We start from the raw sequence: 24160 nt of genomic DNA on the forward strand, positions 1-24160 counted from the left end.
ATTCATTAATTATAGCTTATTAGTTTAACTTAATACCTTTGTAATCGATTAATTGCTTCAGTTTTTTATCAATGTGTTGCGGATTAGTATTGCACGTTGACTTTGACTTTCTGTTTATTGTGTTTAATGTCAATTAGTACAGTGAGATTGAGTTAATTAGGTTATTTTAATTATTATTATTATTATTATTATTATTATTATTATTATTATTACCAGATTAGGGTTTATTATTATTAATTAGGGTTTTGTAACTGTAAATTGGGGAAATGGCGTTTGGGAGGCATGAGAGGGTACAGTTTAGTAAGATTTACTCGTTATCGTGTTTACGGCCGTCGAGGAGCGACGAGCACGGACGGATAGGGAAGAAGGGGTATTCTAGAGTGGTGTATTGTAATGATCCGGATAATTTGGAGGCGGTGAGGTACCGTGGGAATTACGTGTCGACGACGAAGTATACCGCGGTGAATTTTATACCGAAGTCGTTGTTTGAGCAGTTTAGGCGAGTTGCGAATATTTACTTTCTGGTTGTTGCGTGTGTTTCGTTCAGCCCGTTGGCGCCGTTTCGGGCTTCGAGTATTTTGTTTCCGCTGTTGCTGGTGATTGGAGCGACTATGGCGAAGGAAGGGATAGAAGATTGGAGGCGGCGGAAGCAGGTAAACGGTTATTGTTTTTTAAGTTCTTTATTTTGATAAAGTTTATATCTGGTCTGCATTATGCCTAAAATGGAATTATCAGGGAAAAATGCATTCATGGCAAAACTTTCTTTTAGTGTCTTTATTTGAAACCATTATTGCATATCTGTGATAAGTACATCATGACTCATGTGGCATCAGAATTGGTAACTGAACGAGAGGCTAACGTATGTCATATTGTATTTAGTTAGGGTTTTAGCCCATTTGGTTAGATAGAGCCCATGGGCCTTTTATGGGCTGTTAGCTAGGGTTTAGTTGTGTATATATAGGTGTAGTGGCTTATGTATTAGACACACCTTCAAGTAATAAACATTACTTTCACTACAACCATCTTCTTTACATGGTATCAGAGCTACGGCTCTCGATCCAAACCCTAGCCGCGATCTGACCCGAACCTGAGTCTGACCAGCCGTCACCAGCAGCCTTCAGATCTGAAACAAGCTCCTGCCTTGTTGTTCTGTCCGAGCACTGTTCACGCGAGCACTGTTCACCGGTACTGTTCATATCCAGAAACACTGTTCATGCCGGAAAACACTGTTCATTGCCGGAAAACCACTGTTCACTGACGGGAAACACTGTTCACTGCCGGGATATCTGTTCACTGCCGGAAAGTTACTGTTCGCTGCCGGAATTACTGTTCGCTGCCGGAATTACTGTTCGCTGCGGGGATTAACTGTTCACGACGAGTAACTGTTTACGCCGGAATCTGTTCCTGCCCTCCACCCGCACTTGTTACTGTTCACAGTCAATTTTCAGTTTCGTGTATCACTATGGGCGAAAATACATACATGTATACATTTACTAAAGAGGAGCATGATCTTATTCAACGGTTTCTTACCTCCCAGTTGCCTCATCCTCAAACCAGCTCGGCACATTCAGGTAAACCTTCTAGCCTTGACTTATCATGGGTGATTGATTCTGGAGCCACACATCACATGACTGGGAATCGGGGTATTTTTTCTAGTCTTCAAAATGTTTCCCATGCACCAGTACGTCTTGCCGATGGATCTTCATGTCCCGTTCTCGGCATAGGATCCATCAGTAACTCGGAAAACCTAAAACTGTCTTCTATCCTATTTGTTCCTAACTTTCCTACCAGTCTTTGTTCAGTGAGTCAGATTACCAAACAAAACAACTGTTCTATGACCTTTTACCCAACCCACTGCGTTTTTCATGAACTAGGAACAAATCGGGTAATTGGTACTGGTTTTGAATCAGGAGGTCTCTATCGTATATCCCCGTTTTCGCATCCTGTAGCAAACTTATGTGATTCCGCTGTCAGGGAGGCTCACTGTCGGTTAGGTCATCCCTCTACAGCAGTTCTGAGGCAAATGCGACCAGATTTACCACTTTCGTCTTTTAATTTTCATTGTGAGTCGTGTCAACTTGGTAAACATACCAGGCGTCCCTATCCCCCTAGGGTGCCCAATCGAGTCAGTTCTTGTTTTGAACTGTTGCATTCTGACGTATGGGGTCCTTGCCCTATCAAATCTACGTTGGGTTTTGAATATTTTATTACCTTTATTGATGACTATTCTCGCACTACTTGGGTTTATTTATTGAAATCTCGTAGTGAGGTATTTTCCATATTTCGAGAATTTAATGCTTATGTTCAAAACCAATTTAACACCACCATTAAAACTTTACGATCTGATAATGCTAAAGAATATTTTTCCACCGACTTTTCTTCATACTTAAAAACCAACGGCATTATTCATGAATCATCGTGTGCTTATACATCTCAACAAAATGGTGTGTCCGAACGCAAAAATCGTCACATATTGGATGTTGCTCGCACAATCATGATCCAATCACGTGTTCCTCATCGTTTTTGGGGAGATGCCGTTCTCACTGCCACATATCTGATTAACCGCATGCCCTCAACCGTTCTTCATGGTAAAACACCGTTTTCTATACTATTTCCCAACGATGATCCATTTCCTCTCGCATCTAAAGTATTTGGTTGTGTCGCCTATGTTCATGACCATAGTCCAAAAACCATCAAACTTGATCCTCGAGCCATTCGTTGTGTCTTTCTTGGTTACTCACGGGTTCAAAAAGGGTATCGATGCTATAGCCCATCACTTCACCGATACTTTACCAGTGCCGATGTCACTTTTCACGAGTCTCCTTACTTTCCCGAGTGTTCCACTCCTGTTTCTGACCCGTTTCCCGACCTCGATATACCCACATCTCCCTTCATCCCCACCATTCCTGTGTCAATTCCTTTTACTGATCCAATCTCTACTGATTCTGACCCACCGACAGAATCTCCGCCACTGCTTTTCACATATGCTAGGCGGGGTAGGGGTCAAACATCAGCGACTCTTGATTCACAACCTGGCCACGACCCCGAAATTCCCTCCGATACTCCGCCTACATCTGAGCAATCCACACCTCTCACTACTACATCGTTACCCGATCCACCAACCTCTGACACACCTGTTTATGATCCTCCTGGTGCCCCACTTCCCGATATACCTATTTCCTTTCGCAAGGAACCCCGGACATGTACTCGTTACCCAATTCAGGACTATGTTGCCTACACCCACCTATCTCCTGAATCTCATGCGTACACCACTACCCTTGATTCCTACCCGATTCCCAAAAATGTGACGAGCGCTCTCGCTCACCCAGGATGGAGACAGGCTATGGAAGATGAAATCGGGGCTCTAAAGTCCAATCATACATGGGATCTTGAAACACTTCCTAAAGGGAAGCGTATTGTTGGTTGTCGTTGGGTGTTTACGGTTAAACTACACCCGGATGGCTCCCTACACCGCTTAAAGGCTCGGTTGGTTGCAAAAGGGTATTCTCAGGCATATGGCATTGATTACGATGAAACTTTCTCTCCGGTTGCTAAAATGCCATCTGTCCGTATTTGCATCGCTCTTGCTGCCATTAATCATTGGCCGCTCCACCAGCTTGATGTCAAGAACGCCTTTCTTAATGGTGTTCTTGAGGAGGAGGTATATATGGAGCAGCCCCCAGGGTTCGTCGTTGAGGAGGAGGCCTCGAAAGTTTGTAGACTACGTCGTTCTCTATATGGTCTTAAACAGTCTCCCAGAGCATGGTTTGGTCGATTCTCTAGTGTTATGGGACAATTTGGGATGACGCGGAGTGCCTACGATCACTCTGTCTTCTTTAGACACCAGAAAGGGAAGAGGATTATCGTAGTTGTTTATGTGGATGACATTATAATCACAGGTGATGACGAGGTCGGGATTTCCGAACTCAAGCAGTTTCTTCAGTCTCAGTTTCAGGTAAGCGACTTAGGTCGACTGAGGTATTTCCTTGGCATAGAAGTATCCCGCTCTCCACAAGGAATACTTCTCTCCCAACGAAAGTATGTTCTTGATATGTTAACTGAATGTGGCTTACTGGGTTGTAAACCTGTTGATACACCAATGCTTCCTACAAAGAAACTCCTCCCAAAGGAAGGAGATCCAATGAAAGATCCTGAGCGATACAGACGGCTGGTTGGTAAACTTAATTATTTAACCGTCACACGACCGGATATCTCCTTTACTGTCAGTGTTCTGAGCCAATTTATGGCTACACCATACACCGGTCACTGGGATGCTGCCCTTCGTGTCTTAAGATATCTTAAGACCTCACCTGGCTTGGGCATATTATACTCTGATCAGGGTCATTGTCGTGTAGGTGCCTTCACGGAAGAAGGAGATGGTCGAATATCAGGGTTCTCAGATGCAGATTGGGCAGGTTGTCCAATTTCTCGACGATCTACCACCGGATATTGTGTGTTTGTTGGGGGAAACCTTGTATCATGGAAGAGTAAAAAGCAACACACGGTCTCCCGGTCGAGTGCCGAATCAGAATATAGAGCCATGGCAGATGTAACATCAGAGATGACATGGGTTCGTCGTCTTCTCAGAGAGCTCGGGGTTGTTTCTAATGACTTGATGAGGCTATACTGTGATAATCAGTCAGCTATTCACATAGCCAAGAATCAAGTATTTCATGAGAGGACAAAACATATTGAGGTCGACTGCCACCTTATCAGAGATCGGGTAGTAGGCACACAAATTGATCCTCCTTCCATTCAACCAGTTCATGTGAAGACAAATTTTCAGCTAGTAGACATTCTAACTAAACCGCTCCGGAAAGCTCAGATAGATTTTATTTGTAACAAGTTGGGCATGATTAACATCTATGCTCCAACTTGAGGAGGAGTGTTAATTGTATTTAGTTAGGGTTTTAGCCCATTTGGTTAGATAGAGCCCATGGGCCTTTTATGGGCTGTTAGCTAGGGTTTAGTTGTGTATATATAGGTGTAGTGGCTTATGTATTAGACACACCTTCAAGTAATAAACATTACTTTCACTACAACCATCTTCTTTACATACATCATGACTCATGTGGCATCAGAATTGGTAACTGAACGAGAGGCTAACGTATGTCATATGTGATCGGTTTTTGTTGAAACTTGTAGTATAAGATCGTAGTCTAGAAGGTCATAAAATAAAATAAAGTGTTAAATTTTTTCCCATTTATAGTTTTGTCTGGCTTACCAGTTACCATTGATCAAAACTGTGTGTTGTTTGATTTATGGTATAACAATATGGTTCCGTGCTATCACCATGTGGTTTGATATCATAAAACAGGTTATGATATGTGCCATAGCACGTGAATTGGTGAATGCACGTTTATAGAATTATGTGTGTAATCTTATTTGAATTAGTTGATGTTGGTATTTTTCATATTGGTGTATTTGATTTTGAGTTTGATCGATTTCAGGACATAAAAGCCAACAATAGAAAGATCCACGTATACAAAGACCACTCATTTTCTGAAAGAAAATGGAAAGATTTACGTGTCGGTGATCTTGTTAAGGTTTATAAAGACGAATATTTTCCAGCAGATCTTCTTCTCTTATCATCAAGCTATCCAGATGGGATTTGTTATGTTGAAACTATGAATCTTGATGGAGAAACAAATCTGAAATTAAAACATGCATTTGATTTCACTGCTTCCTTACATGATGACGACTCATTTCACCAGTTCAAAGCAGTGGTCAAATGTGAAGATCCAAATGAAGATCTATACTCATTTGTTGGAAACTTATGCTACAACAATAATCAGCATCCACTTTCACTTCAACAGGTTTTGTTAAGAGATTCAAAGCTTAGAAACACTGAATATGTTTACGGGGTGGTTATTTTCACAGGGCATGATACAAAAGTCATGCAGAATGCAACAGACCCACCTTCCAAAAGAAGCAAAATAGAAAGAAGAATGGACAAAATAATCTACATTCTCTTCAGCACTTTGATTTCCATATCATTCATTGGGTCAATCTTTTTTGGGATAAGAACCAATAGAGATTTGAACCATGGAAGTTATCAAAGATGGTATCTTGAACCGAGTCGTACAAATGCTCTTTACGACCCGAAAAGACCTGGGTTAGCTGCATTTTTACATTTCTTAACGGGCCTTATGTTATACGGGTACTTAATTCCAATATCATTGTATGTATCCATTGAAATGGTGAAGGTGTTGCAGAGTATATTCATAAACCATGATCTAGACATGTACCATGAAGAAACAAACAGACCGGCTCGCGCACGGACATCAAACTTGAATGAAGAATTGGGCCAGGTTGATACGGTTTTGTCTGATAAAACTGGTACTTTAACCTGCAACTCAATGGAGTTTGTTAAATGTTCAATAGCAGGCGATTCTTATGGTCGTGGTTTGACCGAAGTGGAATTAGCTCTGGCAAAAAGGAAAAATATTGACCAGCTTGATGATGCTAATAATTCGAAAGTATCAGATGATCAAACTGTGAAATCAAGTAAATCAGTTAAAGGTTTTAACTTTTGGGATGAACGGATTATGGATGGTCAATGGGTCAACGAACCCAACTCAGATAGCATACGAAAGTTTTTTAGAGTATTGGCTATTTGCCATACAGCTATACCCGAGGTTAATAAAGACACGGGTGAGCTGTCATATGAAGCTGAATCACCAGATGAAGCCGCGTTTGTTATAGCTGCTAAAGAAGTTGGTTTTGAATTCTTTCAAAGGACTCAAACAAGCATCTCTTTGCATGAATGTGAGAATGGAAAAAAGATTGACAGGTCAGATATGATTACAAAAGCTATATTTAGAGGTGGCAAATGGGTTGGGTTGGGTCGAACGAGTCATGGGTTGAAATGAGTCATGGGTCAAAACGAGTATGAGTCAGAATGAGTTTGGGTCAAAACGAGTCAATTAAAAAAAGGGTTGTTTTGGTTTGGGTCAAAATAGGTTAGGGTCAAACCGCGTTTTGAGTTTCTTTTTTTTTTTTTTTGTGAACGAGAATAACGGCGGAAACATTTTAGTTTTTTTTGATTTTTCGTTTTTTACTTATATTTTAAGTTATGCTTTTTTTAATTATTTTTTTTGAATTTTTTTGGGGTTTTCTATTAAGATCAAAAACCCTCAAAAAATATTCAAAAATAATAATAAAAAATTATAACTCAAAATATAAATCATATACAAAAAAAGTAAAAACACTAAAATGTTTCATACGTTGTCCTCGTTCCATAAAAAAAAACATCTATAATCGAACCGAAACCGAAAGAATTGACGAAAATGAAACAAAGAAACAAAAAGCCAAAACCGGACCACATCAATCGAAATCGAAAAAATCAATCAAAACGAAACTAAAAGAATTCAAACCGAACAAAAAAAAATGAAAAAACGAACAAAAACGAGTCCGGAATCGACCAGAAAGAAACAAAACAAACCAAAACCCAACACGTCACGGGTGAAAACTCGTGTTGACTTGAAACCTGAACCGAACCCGTTCCGATCTGAAACCCGTTTCGTGCCGAAATCTGTCTTGTACGAAACCCGTTCCGATCCGAAACCTGTCACATTTTCTTAGGACACTAACCCACATCGATCCATTTCTTTGAACTCGTCGACTCATTTTGACCCGAAAATAAAAGGTTGAAATTTCAAATGACTCATTTTGACCCATTTAGTTAAAACATTTTACCCAAACCAACTCATTTAACCTTTAAAACAACTCAAATTGACTCATTTGAAAGGGTTTGGGTCAAGATTGCCACCCCTAGCTATATTCTTTAGATAATTATCTCAGTGTTTGGTTTCACAGTTTTAACAATGTCTATTTACAGATCATATGAGCTTCTTGATATGATAGAATTCAGCAGTGCTCGTAAGAGGATGTCGGTTATCATCAGAAATGCAGAAAATCAGCTCTTGTTACTTTGCAAGGGTGCTGACAGGTGACACATTACACACTAATATTTATAAGCCACTCACAGTTAAAAACTCTTTTAACTTACATTATTTTGAAATGCCTTCAGTGTCATGTTTGACAAACTCTCTAAGCAAAGTCAACCATTTGAAGATCAAACAAAGAATCATATCAACAAATATGCTGAGGCCGGTTTACGAACTTTAGTTATCGCATATCGCCCTCTTGATGAAGTTGAATATGAAACATGGCATGAAGAATTCTTAGCTGCCAAGACTTCAGTTTCAGTTGATCGTGACAGTTTGGTAGATGCTGCTGCTGAAAAGATTGAACGGGACTTGATTCTACTTGGTTCTACAGCAGTTGAAGACAAACTTCAAAAAGGGGTAAGCATAAAAAATCTACTTTTGGTGCTTTGGGTCAACCCAACGAACTAAATCTAATCTTACTCAACAATGTTATGGTTAAGGTTCCTGAATGCATAGAGAAGCTTTCAAATGCTGGGATTAAGATTTGGGTGTTAACCGGTGATAAAATGGAGACTGCAATTAATATAGGGTATGAGCACAAAACTAGTTTATTTAGATGTTTATTATGTTTTTCATATAAATCATTGACCTTTTTCTTTGACTTTGTATAGGTATGCTTGTCGGTTACTAGCACAAGGAATGAAACAAATTGTGATCACATTAGATTCTCCTGATATTAAAGCCCTAGAAAAGCAAACAGACAGGGATGCTATCGCCAAGGTAAAGTTTCTTTATGAATTTTATTAAAGAATTTAGTTTATAATTTGTCATATTCACTTATTGAGTATTTTAGAAATTTGATTCTTTGTAGGCATCTAGAGAAAGCATAAAGAAGCAGTTGGAAGAAGGAAGATCACAGCTTGATTCACCTAAAAATAAAAGTAGCTCGGTTTCGTTTGCTTTGATCATCGATGGGAGATCTTTAACTTTTGCTCTTGAAAAAAATCTTGAAGGATTATTTTTAGATGTCGCGACTGATTGTTCATCTGTCATTTGTTGTCGTTCTTCACCTAAACAAAAAGCTCTTGTAAGTATAATATTCTTCACTTTCTATTTTTTATATATAGACTTCATGGTAATGTAAACTTACTAACTTATGCACCTTTTAACCCATGAAGGTTACTAAGATGGTAAAAGAAGGAACAAGAAAGACAACATTAGCAATTGGTGACGGGGCAAATGATGTTGGGATGCTTCAGGAAGCTGACATTGGAGTTGGAATTAGTGGTGCCGAAGGAATGCAGGTTTCTTTCTACATCATTTTCTTTAATTAAATACAAATTAATTATGGGTTTTTAGTATTTTCTATTAACTGATGATTAAATTGCAGGCTGTGATGGCGAGTGATTTTGCAATAGCTCAATTTCGTTTTCTTGAAAGATTATTGTTGGTACACGGACACTGGTGTTACAGGCGAATAGCTATGATGGTAAAAACATATTTCAATTATCCTGTCGTATTTAAATTATTCAATATGTAACATATAAGTAGAAACTAAATTATATTTTTGTTTTGTGAATGCAGATATGTTATTTTTTCTACAAAAACATTACTTTCGGGTTCACACTTTTTTGGTTTGAGGCCCATGCTTCTTTCTCGGGCCAACCCGCCTACAATGATTGGTACATGTCGTTTTACAATGTTTTCTTCACCTCACTTCCCGTCATTGCTCTTGGTGTTTTTGATCAAGACGTGTCTGCACGGCTCTGTCTAAAGGTAATATTTTTAACAGCTTTTCCTCTCGTTTCGCATTTCATACATACATATACAAATATACAATACACATTACACACACACACATATTATATGTGTGTGTCTACCAATGTACTTTCAAAGTTCTGATAATTACGCATTAAATTTTTTTTTTATCACGTTTTGTGTAATTATGCAAACTTTTTGCCCGGTATTAAAATTTCTTACAATTATTAATGACCCAAATAGGACAAAAATGTATACCATAGTTAAATGACAAACAAAAGTGAAAGTACGTTGGTGTCTTATGATAAAAACTTTTATGATTATTACAACTTCGAACAAAAAGAATACATATCCATCCAAAAACGCATAACCTACCGCCCGTTTTATCAACTTATCAAGTTTTTTTTTTTTTTTTGTGATTATTTAAATTCACATATTTACAAAACAATAAATAATTACTTACTGATCCTATGAGATACAAGCTACATGAAAAAAGCAACATACCTGACCCGAAATTTGAATATATTAGTATCCGAGGCTATATCAAGAGGGAGTACAAAACATCCTCTTCAACTGGCCAAGAATCCTAGGATGGATGTTCAACGGTGTCCTAAGTTCGATGATAATTTTCTTCATTTGCAAAAACTCGACAATCCACCAAGCTTTCCGCGAAGACGGCCACGTCATCGACTACGAAATCCTAGGTGTCCTAATGTACACGTGCGTCGTGTGGGCCGTCAACTGCCAGATGGCGTTATCCATCAACTACTTCACTTGGATTCAACACTTCTTCATATGGGGTAGTATCTTCTTTTGGTATGTATTTTTAGTAATATACGGGTACTTAAAACCGGAATGGTCAACAACCGCTTATCAGGTTTTTGTGGAAGCGTGTGCACCGAGCCCGTTTTATTGGATGACCACTTTCTTGGTGGTTGCATCAACTTTGTTGCCTTATTTTCTGTATATAGCGTTTCAGACGCGGTTTCATCCAATGTATCATGATGAGATTCTACGGAGACGGTCGGAAGGGGGTGAGGTGGAAGCCACCCCTGGTGAGTTGCCTGGTAATGTGAAGGATAAAATGGACCATTTGAGTGAGAGGATGAAGCATAGCCACAGGGAAATATAGGGTTGGGTTTTGTTTGTTTACTTGTCAAATTACTAAAATAGGCTTTTTAAATGTTTTAACATGTAATATGAAAGATGTAAATGCTAGTAGTGTATATATATTAGTTGTAATTATTGTCATCCATGCTTTTCACTATAACAAGTGGTCATGGATAACAAGTTTTTATATGTCAATATGTGGCTATAAGCCTATAAAATATAAATTGATCATAATATAGGATTTAAATGGGCCAATATGATCAAATAAGACAATGGGTCCTCCATAGTCATGTTAACAAGCCCAACTAGGCCCATTCAACATGGATTGAACTCGGAACTATTAGTATCACGTATAGGTGAAAAAAACCCAAACTCGGAACCGAACCCGTAAAAAAACCCGTAACCGTCTTTTTTTATACCCGGATTTTTAATACCCAAACTCGTACCCGACCCTACCCGTAGGGTACAGATAGGGTATGCATTTCAGTACCAAAACCCATACCTGAACCGGACCCGATTTGTACCCGGTAATAACCGAAAACCGGAACCGGCTCCATACTTGGAAGCGGGTTTCTCCAATACCCGAAACCGGGTTTTTCTAATACCCGAAAAATACCTGAAAAACACCTGAGATTCCCCTTAAAAGTGCAACCCCTTAAAAAATCCGATCTGTACTCGTAAAATACCCAGAAAAAAGCCCGGAAATAGGGTTTTTTTAATACCCAGAATTCCAGAAATAGGGTATTCTAATATTCGGGTTTAGGATACCCGGTTCTATACATGACCCGAACCCGATGCATAGAGTATGGTTTTTAGAGACAATAATCAGACCTGAACCCAACCCGGGTATTGTCAATACCAGTGCCGAAGATTCCTTAAGGCCCGGGGTGGCCCCCCTTATTTTTTTACGTGGTAGTGTAAATTTACCTGTTTTCGTCCGGAAATTTTTATACGTAGTGTATATTTAGCCGTTTTCGGCCCAAATTTTTTATACGTAGTGTAAAATTTAGCTGTTTTCGACCGAGTTTCTTATACGTAGTGTAAAATTTAGCCGTTTTCGGCCGAAATTTCTTATACGTAGTGCAAAATTTAGCCGTTTTCTACCGAAATTCTTTATACGTAGTGCAAAATTTAGCCGTTTTCTGCTGAAATTTCTTATACGTAATGTAAAATTTTGCCGTTTTCGGCCGAAATTTTTTATACGTGGTGTAAACTTAGCCCTTTATGGCCGAAAATTTGAGTCCGGCCACCTTCGTTTGTGAAATTTTGTATACGTTTAGAATCCGCCCCCCCCCCCCCCCCCGGATGTCTTGGTCCAAGCTTCGTCACTTGTCAATACCCGATTTTCCAATACTCGGTCATACCCGAAACCGGGTTTTTAGAAAACCGAATTTATACACCTCTACTTGGAACTATTAGTATCAAGTATCAACTACGCTCCCCCATCGCGTAAAAGGCCCAAAAAAAAGAGTGGCAAAAGACCCACCGCACGAGAACACTACTTGACATAAGACATATATAGTCACCACACGAGTTCACTACTAGACATACAAATACAATGTTTGTTTATGACTTCTACGAGTTTATTTTTTAGATACACACATATGTTATGTCTATATGTCAAATGACAATACATATACATTAACAATATATACATACATGTTAAGTCCTGACATGCATTCTCATATGAAATTATGAATTACACATTTTCAAAATAACTCAGGTCATCACAAAAATTATAGTACTGTTCTTGCTCACATTAAAGGTTTCATGACCACTAACAATTCATTAAGATATTGAATGGAAATGGATATATGTACCTGTCAATTCATAACAAGGGAGGCGACGAGTTTAGAAACATGTCGTCTCAAACTCTTAAAGTAGCGACAACGTTAGGCTAGTAAGGAGATAATGAGGGAATTTGAATTCTAATGGGACATATTTGGAATCTCTCTATAAAACGACGACAATTTGAGAATTTTCTTTAGAAGTTAATGTTAATACCTGAACTCGTTAGGAAATTAAAACCTTAAAACCCAGACGTGTTACTTTAAAACCTTAGTACCTGTAGGTGTTACTTTACTCAAACCACATGCACTGTAACTGTTTCGAATTGAAAATACAATTTAATTTTTATGCTAGCGGGTGTTTGGATGAGCTTATCGAGTGAATAACGCAAGAACCATTATAACAATGGCCTTATCGAGTGAATAACGCATCTTCATCCATTATTTTGTTTCAGTCTAAATTCTAAATTAACAAAACATTAATCAAAGTGTGTTAGAACTCAAACTAGTTATCATATAACCTAAGTATTTAACTTTCTAAACATATAGACTCCTAATATGTGACTAGTGGGCTATTTATGTAATTAACTCCACACTTTTTATGTTTCATTGCATTGGACAAGTACCCTTCTTGTTGCAAAAATGATAAAATTTAAATTTTAACTTTAGGTTTTTAAAATCCAGGAACAACCCTTCATTTATATCGAACATATGTTTTTACTCTTTTTCATGTTAACAAACTTTCAAAATAAGTATTGCTAATATATGAGGCGTATTGGTTTTATTAATCTCAATTATTATCTTTTTGTCGTTGTCGGTCCCAATTAACGATTTGACTGATAACAATTCCACCTTTTATCATATTTGTTTCCAACGATCTACGATTAACAGAATTCTAATGGCGTTAGTTGCAGGTCGAATTAACGTTTTTAACCGTAAAACTAACTTTTTTCTCGAAAACTCAACAATTCCGTCCCAAACAACTTTGTAACCTCAGACCGGACATTTAGGAACCTTTTTTTTTATAATAAATTTTTTTATAATAAATGCTCCAATTATTGAGGTCGCCCGAACCCTAGAACCGTCGTCAGAATCGGTTGGCGGTGCTTGGTTGGTGGTGCCGGCGGGTTTCAGGTGACTTTTCCGGCAAAAAATGTGACTATTTAGGTCAAAATCATTTTTCCGAGGACCTGCAAGTAACGACGTTAGGATTCTGTTAGTTGTGGACTTTTAAAAACAATACGTTAAAAGATGGAACGTCAGCAAACAATTCGTTAGTTGGATCCGATAGCGACTAAAAGATAATAATTAAAATTAATAAAAATCAATTAACCAATATATGAAGTACTTCTAGCACATAGCACATGTTGAAGATTTGGCTTTCAATAGGAGTTGGATTTAACTTATTTGAGTGAGTACACAGACTATATAAGATTGCACATTAAGGCTTTTAAATTGCTAGATGATCGAATCGAGTAATAATGATTTTTTTAGTAACTAAGTTTAATTATCATTTGATTTTACTCATGACAATAATCACAACTTGGCCATAAACTTGATATAAAATATTGGGGGTTATCCAGCATATTCTTCTTGTGTTTTTTCGTTTGTGTTCATATACGCCTTGTTCTTGAGTTTTTTAATCAATGAAAGAAAAAGAAATGAGAGTGAAGGATAAGAAAGAGAAGCGAAGGGAAGGAGTTTTTTTTTAATTATGTGTGTTCTTGAGTTGTAAGGAAATTAGAGGAAAGGAAATAATAACTATGTTAAAAAATAGTTATCCTTAGTAATCATCTCATTTTAGGGATGATAACTTATTGGGAAAATACATTAATTTAATCCATCATAACTCTTTCTACTCATTTCCTTTCCATCCTAAAAAAAACTCAATAACACCAATTTTTTAACTATCCGTAGTTTTTCTTTTCTTTCTCTCCTTTAAAAAAGCTCAAGAACCGGGCGATAATGAATGTTGATTACTTAAAATCGCTAAAAAATGAAGAAAAAAATGTATAAAAGAGGGCAAATTGACTGATGACAAGTGGCGGTGTTATCCTAGTTCGACATGATTTCCGTGATATAGTCAACTGAATGATAAAGAGAGAAAGTTTGAAGAAGTTGTGTTTAAAATGGCAAAATAGTTTAAATTGTTTAACAACTCTTTTTTTTTTTTTTATCAAAATAGTTAATAAATTTCAAATATAGAATTTCACATTAATTTGATTAAAAGCTTGCTTAAAGATTATATAAGGGCTCTTTAGTAGTCTCTTTATTATTTGCATTAAGAGAATACGAGGCTGCATTTGATTCGTTCAAAGGCAGAGCATGTTCTATTTATTTAAAAAAAAAATCCTTAATGATTCATGAAACCTTTTAATGAGTAAGTTTTAAAAACATACCGACCCATTTAAAGACTATCTCTTAATCAATCAAACTTTTTAATAACTCAACGAAATTATCATCAGCCAATAAGCCTGAAAATTGATGTTTTATTAAGCATGGGTACTCATGGTTTCATATGTCCACATGACTGGTAATATCTTTATATAATTTGTAATGTGTTTAATAACCACCTTGGGTAATTTGTTACTACATTCCTTGTAAACAAATTTGTGTATGCAAGTAATTAATTAACGAATGTTAATATTTTTTATGTGGGCCCAAATGTTAAAGACCGGGCTATTATGTTTCTGGAGGCCCAAGATCGCGCTACAAAAGGTGGCCTACAAAAACGGACATAACTTGGCCCACGAAGCTCCGTTTCAGGCCCATTACCAGTCAAATCGAAGCTTGAGACGATGAGCACGTTATGGCAAACGTCCTACAGTAGTTTGACCCCTGTTCGAAGCCCAAAAACGCCTTCTAAATAAAGTTATAGGCTTTTTATGTTTTTTCAGTACTTTCTATGTTTTTGTTTTTGGGTTAGTGTTTGGCCCGTGACCATTTTTAGATCCATTTCGTATTAGAACCTTTATTTATATACTAGTTATGTAATTTGGACTGACGGACTTTAATTTTAATAATAATCATTTTTCTCTTCACTTTCTCTAACCTTTGGGAGGGATTTAGGTGTTTTTGAAATTTCATCACGGGTATTCTTTGAATCAACATGATTCAATCTTCATTATCGCATTACCGCTACATCAATTTTGGATATTAAGTTTCACATACCTTGAATACAAATCTCTTGGTATAATAATAAATATATTAAAGAAAAACATGTTTGTTTCAAAAGATGTAAAATAAAATCCCTTTATTTAAAAGCTTGTTTTCCGCACAACTCACGTCAAGGATCTCATAGTGATACTCTTCTAGAAAGTCAATTAAACCTGTTTTATCATAATATTAATTTCAACATTAATCAAGACGTAACATGAAACCATTAACATCTACATCTACATGATTCCTTATTATGAATGAGCTGTAACACTAAACCAGGGCCGTCTTTAATATTTCAGATGTCTAAGACGAATACTAATAAATTGTCTTTGTATAATTTTTTCCTTAACTGATTATCCATATTGATTGCTTCATTGCTAGGCTCGAACTCATTAATATTAGATTACTTAATGTTTAATCAGCCCGTCTAAGAGATAGCGAAATGAAGTTAGATACGTCTTTAGACCCTCACTTTCTAAGGCCTCCAATTTTCAAAACAAAATTAGTAAGTATATATACAGATGTAATTTGAAATTTGGATTAATATGTGTGATTTGAGCCGCTTTTAACCCAAATTAGGTCTGGGAATGTGTGAGAAATTGTATTACTTATGTATTCGTAAAGAATGATGACAAGCTCTTAATCTATTTGAAGGAAAAGTAAGATAATTTTTACAATAAGACCTCATTTTTAAACATAGTTTTAGGCCACTAAAGTGGTTGGTTGCTAGACTTGTGTTTAATGAACATGTTCAGATTTTTGGCCCCTTACTGGTGTTTTTTTAACAACCATTTTCAGTCTAATTCATTAGTAACGGTTAAACAAAGTTATACACATACATATTTTTTTAAAAAACATTTTGGACACTTATCGAGATTATGTCATATATAAACGACGACCGAGCCCTGTATGAGATCTAATACGACCCTACGGCCTACACTAAACCTTCAAACTTATAACAGGAAGATGTAAGCAAATATATGTGTACTATAATACTATTAGTATACATGCACAAAATTAAATGTTGAATATACTGAATATGGAAGAACATATTTTACGTCTAATCTACCACTTCCTTTATTATTATTATTATTATTATTATTATTATTATTATTATTATTATTATTATTATTATTATTATGATTATTATTATTATTATTATTATTTTATTTTTTCGAACGATAACTTTCACAGTTAAGTTATCTACTGCGCGAACACATCGCGCCCCGCCACCCCACTCAGGCCAACTATGTTGACATGATCGGGATCCACGCTGGTATCCGAGTTTGGCTTGGCGTTCCCGGTAAAACCCAATTGGCTCACCCCGCCCGAAGGCACGACAGGTTTTAATGCTCTGGTAAAATCTGGTCGGAATCAGGATTCAAACCCGGTCATCCATTATGTTCCCGGCCATTGGGACAAGCCCCGCTGGTTATTATTATTATTATTATTGACATAAACCATTACGTCAGCAGAATTATATATTTCGTGATTAAAAGGAAACACGAGTTCATTCACGCCATGTAATCATGTATATATATAGTAATACCTACAATATTATCATCCTTCATTCATCAACTAATATTCTTAATCACCTTCCATCAAAATGCAGAAAATCGACTACTCCGAATTCGCACCGAGCTTCAGTTGCTACACTTCCAACAGTATAACATCCAACGTTGTCTCCAAAGTCATCCATGAAGAAGATGCAACTCGCTCTCAGGATATCTGCGACGATTTTGAGTTTTCGTTGGTGTTAATCGATGAAGAAGTTTCAGAGAAAGATATGGATTCACTGTCCACGTCATCGTTAACCAGAACAACCAGAACAATTCTGGTTAACGATGACGTGGATTCACAATCTATGTCGTCATCGTTAACCAGAACTAGAACAATTCTGGTTAACGATGATGTGGATTCACGATCTATGTCATCATCGTTAACCAGACCAACCAGAACAATTCTGGTTAACGATGAGGTAGATCGTGAAGTTATATCTTCGTCTTCTTGTTCATCATCAGAAGCTGACGAGTTGGAACGTGCACGTTCTGGAGCTTACTGTGCATGGACAAAGGCGGTTATAGCTAAATGCGAGAAGAGTAAATCTACAGGATCTGGAACTGGATCGAAGAAGTGGAGATTGCGGTATTTGCTTCGACGAAGCAACAGCGAAGGTAAAGAGCCGATGATGTTGTTAAATCCGAAGAAGGTGGATTGTCCAAAACAACAAAAACCGAATTCGGGTAGGGTGTCGGGCGAGGGGTGGAGGGCGCAAAGTCCGGTTCACGAGCAATTTTACGTGCAAAGAAGAGCGGAAAATGGAGTCGGAAAGAGAAGGTCGTATTTACCTTATAGGACGGATCTCGTAGGGTTGTTTGCGAGTGTAAACGGAATGGGGAAAATGCTTCCGTTCTAAAATCAAATCAGTTTACAAACTTGTTACTTGTTTGCCTTCTATTATATTTTAATGTTATAAAATTATTAAATTTTGAAGGACTAATTAACTTCATGTTCTAAATGTAAATATACTTTTATGTAGCTTTTGTTGTTTTAAAAGGTGTGTATATATTTTTCCTTTTCTTTAACTACAAATATTAAAATAATTTTATGATTTGAAGAGTAATGAGATAAAATTCACTTTTTATTTAAATATAACACGTATTTAGAAATCTCAAATATTTATTCGTATATTTCCCTTGACCACTAATTTATTAATTAATGTTAATTAATTACATAACACGGTTTTTAAAAACAATTATAATTTAACCGGTTTGATCAGTGAACCATTATACCGAGTAAGGTATTGTAGTTTGTACATGGATATGTAGTGACAGAAAGAAAGGTGTGAAGTGACTCCTTAACATAATATAATAGTTGTTGTTAGGTATCATGTAAATGAGTTGTCAAAATCACTAACTAATTAACATCATAGTAGTACAACATATTTATGTTGATAACAAAACATGTTTATATATAATGAGAGAGATTATTTTGGAGTTTACTTAATTATATGTGAATTTAATGGTGGAGACGCGTTGTTTGAACCTTTAAACTTTCACAATCAATATGATAAATGATAATGTTTGAATTTGTTGTAGCATTTAGCCATTAGCATGCAAGCAACACATTATTAGTTATATATGTTAATTAAAATTAAGAGTGAACTGTAATTTTCGTCTATGTGATTTGTTAAAATCTGTGGTTTTAGTCAAATAGTTTCGAATTTGTGATTATCGTTTATATCGTTTCATTTCACTTGCAATTAAACCCGACTACACTAACTCCGTTAAGCCTTGTCGTTAAAATCCATCAGCGTGCCCCTCACGTTAGGGCGGTTTTGTCCTTTTTTCCCCAAATACATCCCAACCCCTCAAGTGAGGGGGCTTGTGAATTAAGACTGGAGATTATTTCGGGATAAAAAAGACAAAACTACCCTCACGTGAGGGGAACGATGATGAGTTTAACGACAAGGCTTAACGGGGTTAGTATAGTCGGGTTTAATTGCAAGTGAAATGAAGCCATGAGAACGAAAATTACAAATTCAAAAGTATTGGATAAAAACCTCATAAAAGAAAACCGTAGTTTACTCTAAAACTAACAAATATCATAGATGTTATCACCTAGCGAGTTGTTTATTTATTTATTACTTGTACACATTTAAACACACATGAGTCCAGTTATAAGTTTAATTATATTGAAAAAATATATTAGCATATTAATCTTACATTCAAACATATATAATTATTTTATCCGTTAAGTAATCTGAAATTATAATTTGTTCTGATATATTCCAATTCATTTTTTATTTCAACGCACCTATAATTTCATGTGCTAGCTTTTAAATCTATGTTTTTTAAACTCTAAACTCAAATATAAATTTTAATCTTCAGCCAAATTTCAAATTGTCAATTGGATAGACGTACATATTCAATCTCAATATCGAATAATCACTTCGGGTAAGATAACTAGCTCGTTTTAAAAACCATGAGTCCGAGTTAGGACTTGCGGATAATACATACCAGTATGTATGTTAGTCGAGTTACTTAACAATGTCAAAACATATCTTGTTCATGTGCGACATGCACGACTTGTCATGTACAAACTTCTCCTAAAGTGTTAATTTCAGGTGTGTGATTCTCACCTTGATAACGACATAATATGTTCAATTGGACGATTTTATTATAATTTAACAAAATCTAATCCAACATGGACTATCAAGGTTGTTGGCCTAGCCTAAGGACTAGATGTTCTTAAAACTATATACTTGATGTATGATTTCCTATACAAAATATACAAACTAATCCCTTAATTAATGTTAAATGTGTAAAATGAAGTTTCTTGCTTTCCACACTTTGCTGTTTATACTCTTCTAGAAAGTCAATATAATCCTCTTTTATTATTACATATTAAAATATGTGACGTCTTCTTTATTGTTTTAAAAAAGCAAAGGAGGAATACAAGATGACCTAAATATGGCAATATCATTCATACATGCATATTTTAGCCAGTGGTATAGAAATCAGTAAACTGTGTAAAATTAATTATCGTTTAATTTTGTTTCATATAATGTAATAATAAACTAGTTTTAAGAGTAATGAGATAATATTCATTCTTTTACATTCGAATATAACACGTATTTAGAAATCTCAAACATTATATTATATATACTTTAAAGTTGGTATACTGTAAAAAATAATCAAAAGCAAGTATTATTCAAGGTTTTTGAATTAATAAGTATGGGAAGGTTAACGTACAAATGAAATTAACTTGCTAAATGTAAGAATCAAGTAGAGTAATTATATATACAACTAGAGCAATTATCTAATTACATCATAGAGTAATTACATAATTACTCTACTTGTATATATAATTGCTCTACTTGATTTTCACGTGTAACACGTCAATTTTATTTGTATTTGATCAAAACCTTTAATAAGTATAGATAATAATAACAATAATAATAATGGTTAATTAATACACTTATAAAGCATATGGTTTATATATTAAAATTCAAAATAGACCATAAAAAGTTATATTCACTGTTAAAAAAAGGTGTTTAAGTTCAACCTTGAGCTTGTTTAAGTTCGGTTCGGTTTAAGCTTTTAACGCAAAGCTCTTATTTAGTAGTTCACGAGTGGCTCGACTCGTTTACAAATTTATATTAGCTTATTTTTATAAACTTTAATTATTAGACAGATTTATTATTACCTGTAATTACCAAAGAAGGATTTATAAACAAAATATAAATGTATTTTGTTACCAGTAGCCTACTTTAATAACAAAAAGTGCATACCATTTTCATTTTTTATTTTTAATCAATTGAAGTTTAAAGTTGAATTTACATTATTACATCTTTTTATAACTTATATTTTTAAATTATAAGTTTTGATGCTAATTAATAGATAATAATATAAAAATGTAAAATTAGAAATTACGAAAATGAAGTGACGAGTTGAATGAACACATAAAATACCTATAATTTTATTATCGTTTAACTGCTTTATGTAAAATAGAAAAACTTGGTTGCTTTCCATGCACACAACTCATGCCATGGGTTTGTTAATTATTTTTATTATTATATTAAGTTAAAGTAAAATTGGTTGCACCTTCTTTGTTTTTATAAACTAAAGGAGGAAAACGAGATGACCCAAATACGGCAATGTCATTCCCAAATGCAAGTTTCAGCTAGCTGAACAAAACTAAACCGTTCACACGAAAGACCAACTGATCCAATGATAGCTTGCAGCTTAGCTCCTGATTTTTTTCATGAAAGGTCGCGGGTTCAAGTATCGTTTGGAGAAATTTGCTCTAGGTTGAGTAGAGGGTTTTTCCCAGTTGTTTGTTTTCCTTTATACGTCCTGGGTTTCAGACGGAATGGTTGGTCTATTTTGCTAGCGTTGAATACCCTACACGTATAGCACGTGTAAGTAAAGCATTCAATTTCACAAGTCATAATCTTTAATTTCTAAGCATCTTCGTTAGTGGGTTATGATTATGATTATGAACAGTATAAAAACGACTAAGCATTATAATGACTTAAGAGACAAAAGAGTTAATTTCATTATGTCTTGAAGGTGCTAAATATTGGACGGTAGCAAGGGAGTCAAATCCAAAAACATTATAAAAATTTGACTACCTGCATAATAATATTATTATGCATCACATTTCTCTTGCATAAAGCAATAATACTTAACTTAATGATTTGTTTCATCTGTAAGAAGAATATTTCAAGTGCACTTCTAGAAAGTCATTAGTAATATTATTAATTAAATCTTACCTTTATTAATTATTATTTAAAGTAAATGAAGAAAAACGAGTTGACTCACCAACAACCCCCCCCCCCCCCCCTCGCGGGTAAAATCAGAAAATACAACAATGATCATATCCAGTAAAATTTGAAGAATATGAAATTTTGACTTGTGTATTAATTAATCATAAGAACGTATCTACCTTTATATCCTCAACAAATTTGTAGCCTGGTATCCTCTTGTTATCGAATAGTCTAGTTTCTTTCATAACTATAAAAACATAGTTTGATATCCTCTTGTTATTGAACAATCTTCAATTTAATTAATCACCATGTCCCATGGTTGCAACTTATTCATTATAACCAGTGCTGCAAAAATCTCGACTAGTCACTGATTAATCGCTAGTTCTCACTTCACTGATTAATTTTGGGCCAGTCGGCCAATTAATCGGTCAATGGAAAAATCCGGCCACAATCGGCGGTTTCCGGTCAAATCCGGCCATAATCGACGGTTTCCGGCAAGATTCCGACCAAAATCAGCGGTTTCCGGAGAAATTCCGACCAAAAATCAGCGGTTCCGCGTGAGATTCCAGCAAAAACCAGCGGTATCAAGCGATATTCCAGCCAAAATATGTTTGTGTATGTATTAAAACTGAAAATTGCATTTAAAAATTTGTGCGTGCATATATGAAACTGAAAATTATAATTTAAAGTCCAATCAGATTAATCCTTATTAATCCCGATTATCGCTAGTCTCCACCCTACCGCCCGATTAGCGATTTTTACAACATTGATTATAACCTTTAGAACTTGCTCCTTTAATCTATTATATTCCATGGCTATATAAAATAATAAAAATGAAATTTACTTTAATCTTACAAAAAAGTGTATACACTTTGTTCATGCTAATTATGCTAAATTCTTATGGTGATAACAACCGGCCATCATACGACCACTAGTTTTTAGCTTCATTAGTCCTCTCACAACAATCAACATTGGTACCTGAAATCAGGTATTATTATTATCTATCAACCAGGACAAAAACATGTAAACCACTTCAATCAACCACCACAAAACTGAAGCATTGCCTCAGATGCAGGCGGCAGGGGAGCCATGCATATAGCCTACTTTTATCGCATTGAATTATATATAATAAGACAGTATCAATGATCTAATGATCGGTCTAGTGGTATATTATTTGTCCATTTAAAAAGTTAGGTGGCGGTTTAAATCCTTACAAATGCAAGATGAAATGGATTTTATATATAAAAAATGACAACAATGACAAAAGGTATACTTCGTTTTCATTTTTGATTTGTTTTAAAAAGGTTACAAATTGAATGAAAAGCTTAACATACTTTCTATTTTATGTAAGCATATATATATATATATTATCATAACATAAGTAGGGGCAAGATATCGTACAAAGGGCTTAACTTGCAAAACGTACAAAGGTAGCATGATCACACATGAAATAAAATAATTACGTATAAAATTAATAAATAACCAATGTTTTCATAACCGGATCGGCATGGCCGGCTCAAGGAACGTAGAGGCCTAAATCGAAATAAGATATTGGGGCCTTTTTGTGACAATTTACTACAAGTTTTGAATTTATAACCTATACTTTAGTAACAACCAAGCCTACCACCACATCAATACATTACTTTCAAATGTACTTTACTAATTATAATATATCTATATATAATGTTTTTTTATACTTGTAGGCCTTAATTAAGTGTGAGCCTAAAGCCCTAACTTGTTTTCGCTGTCCCACTATCCGGCCCCGCGGATCGGGCATCAAACCGGACAGGTAACCGGTTGAACTGGTCGTACCAGCCGATCAACTTTGAGGAAAAAAATGACGGGTAGGGCTGAAAAAGGTTTTTCGAAAAAAATATATATATTTTTTTCATAGTAAAATAGTTCACTGAGAGCCAAACGAACTACAGAGAACCGGACTGATCGGTGGAGCGAATCCCAATCGGACCGGTCTCAGCATATATAAATAATTACGCAACTTAAATATCCGTATCCATGTACAGTTATTACACAAATTTATAAAAAAAAGTTACACAACTGATGTTATTAATTATGCATCCTATATATATTTAATTATTTTTTCGTACGCGTTGTTTTTTTTTTTTTTTTTTTTTTTGAACATTCAAGCTTTTTCTTCCTACTATTTACATTATACCGCCAATGCC

The 24160-nt window shown here is 35.6% G+C and overlaps 1 protein-coding gene across 1 annotated transcript; it reads left to right on the plus strand.

Moving 5' to 3' along the window:
- Positions 1–233: 233 nt before the first annotated feature.
- On the plus strand, positions 234–10938 carry LOC143570371 (putative phospholipid-transporting ATPase 8). The gene is made up of 11 exons (XM_077056035.1): positions 234–653; positions 5451–6793; positions 7841–7951; positions 8033–8309; positions 8393–8481; positions 8564–8672; positions 8764–8979; positions 9071–9196; positions 9283–9381; positions 9477–9668; positions 10180–10938. The coding sequence occupies exons 1-11, from the start codon at positions 267–269 to the stop codon at positions 10780–10782; spliced, it is 3552 nt and encodes a 1183-aa protein (XP_076912150.1). The 5' UTR covers positions 234–266; the 3' UTR covers positions 10783–10938.
- The last annotated feature ends 13222 nt before the right edge of the window (positions 10939–24160 follow it).

The sequence above is a fragment of the Bidens hawaiensis genome, unplaced genomic scaffold, assembly GCF_021521415.1.
Source record: "Bidens hawaiensis isolate Kalapana, Puna unplaced genomic scaffold, B.hawaiensis_p1.1 tig00024901_1, whole genome shotgun sequence".
Classification (NCBI taxonomy): Eukaryota; Viridiplantae; Streptophyta; class Magnoliopsida; order Asterales; family Asteraceae; genus Bidens; species Bidens hawaiensis.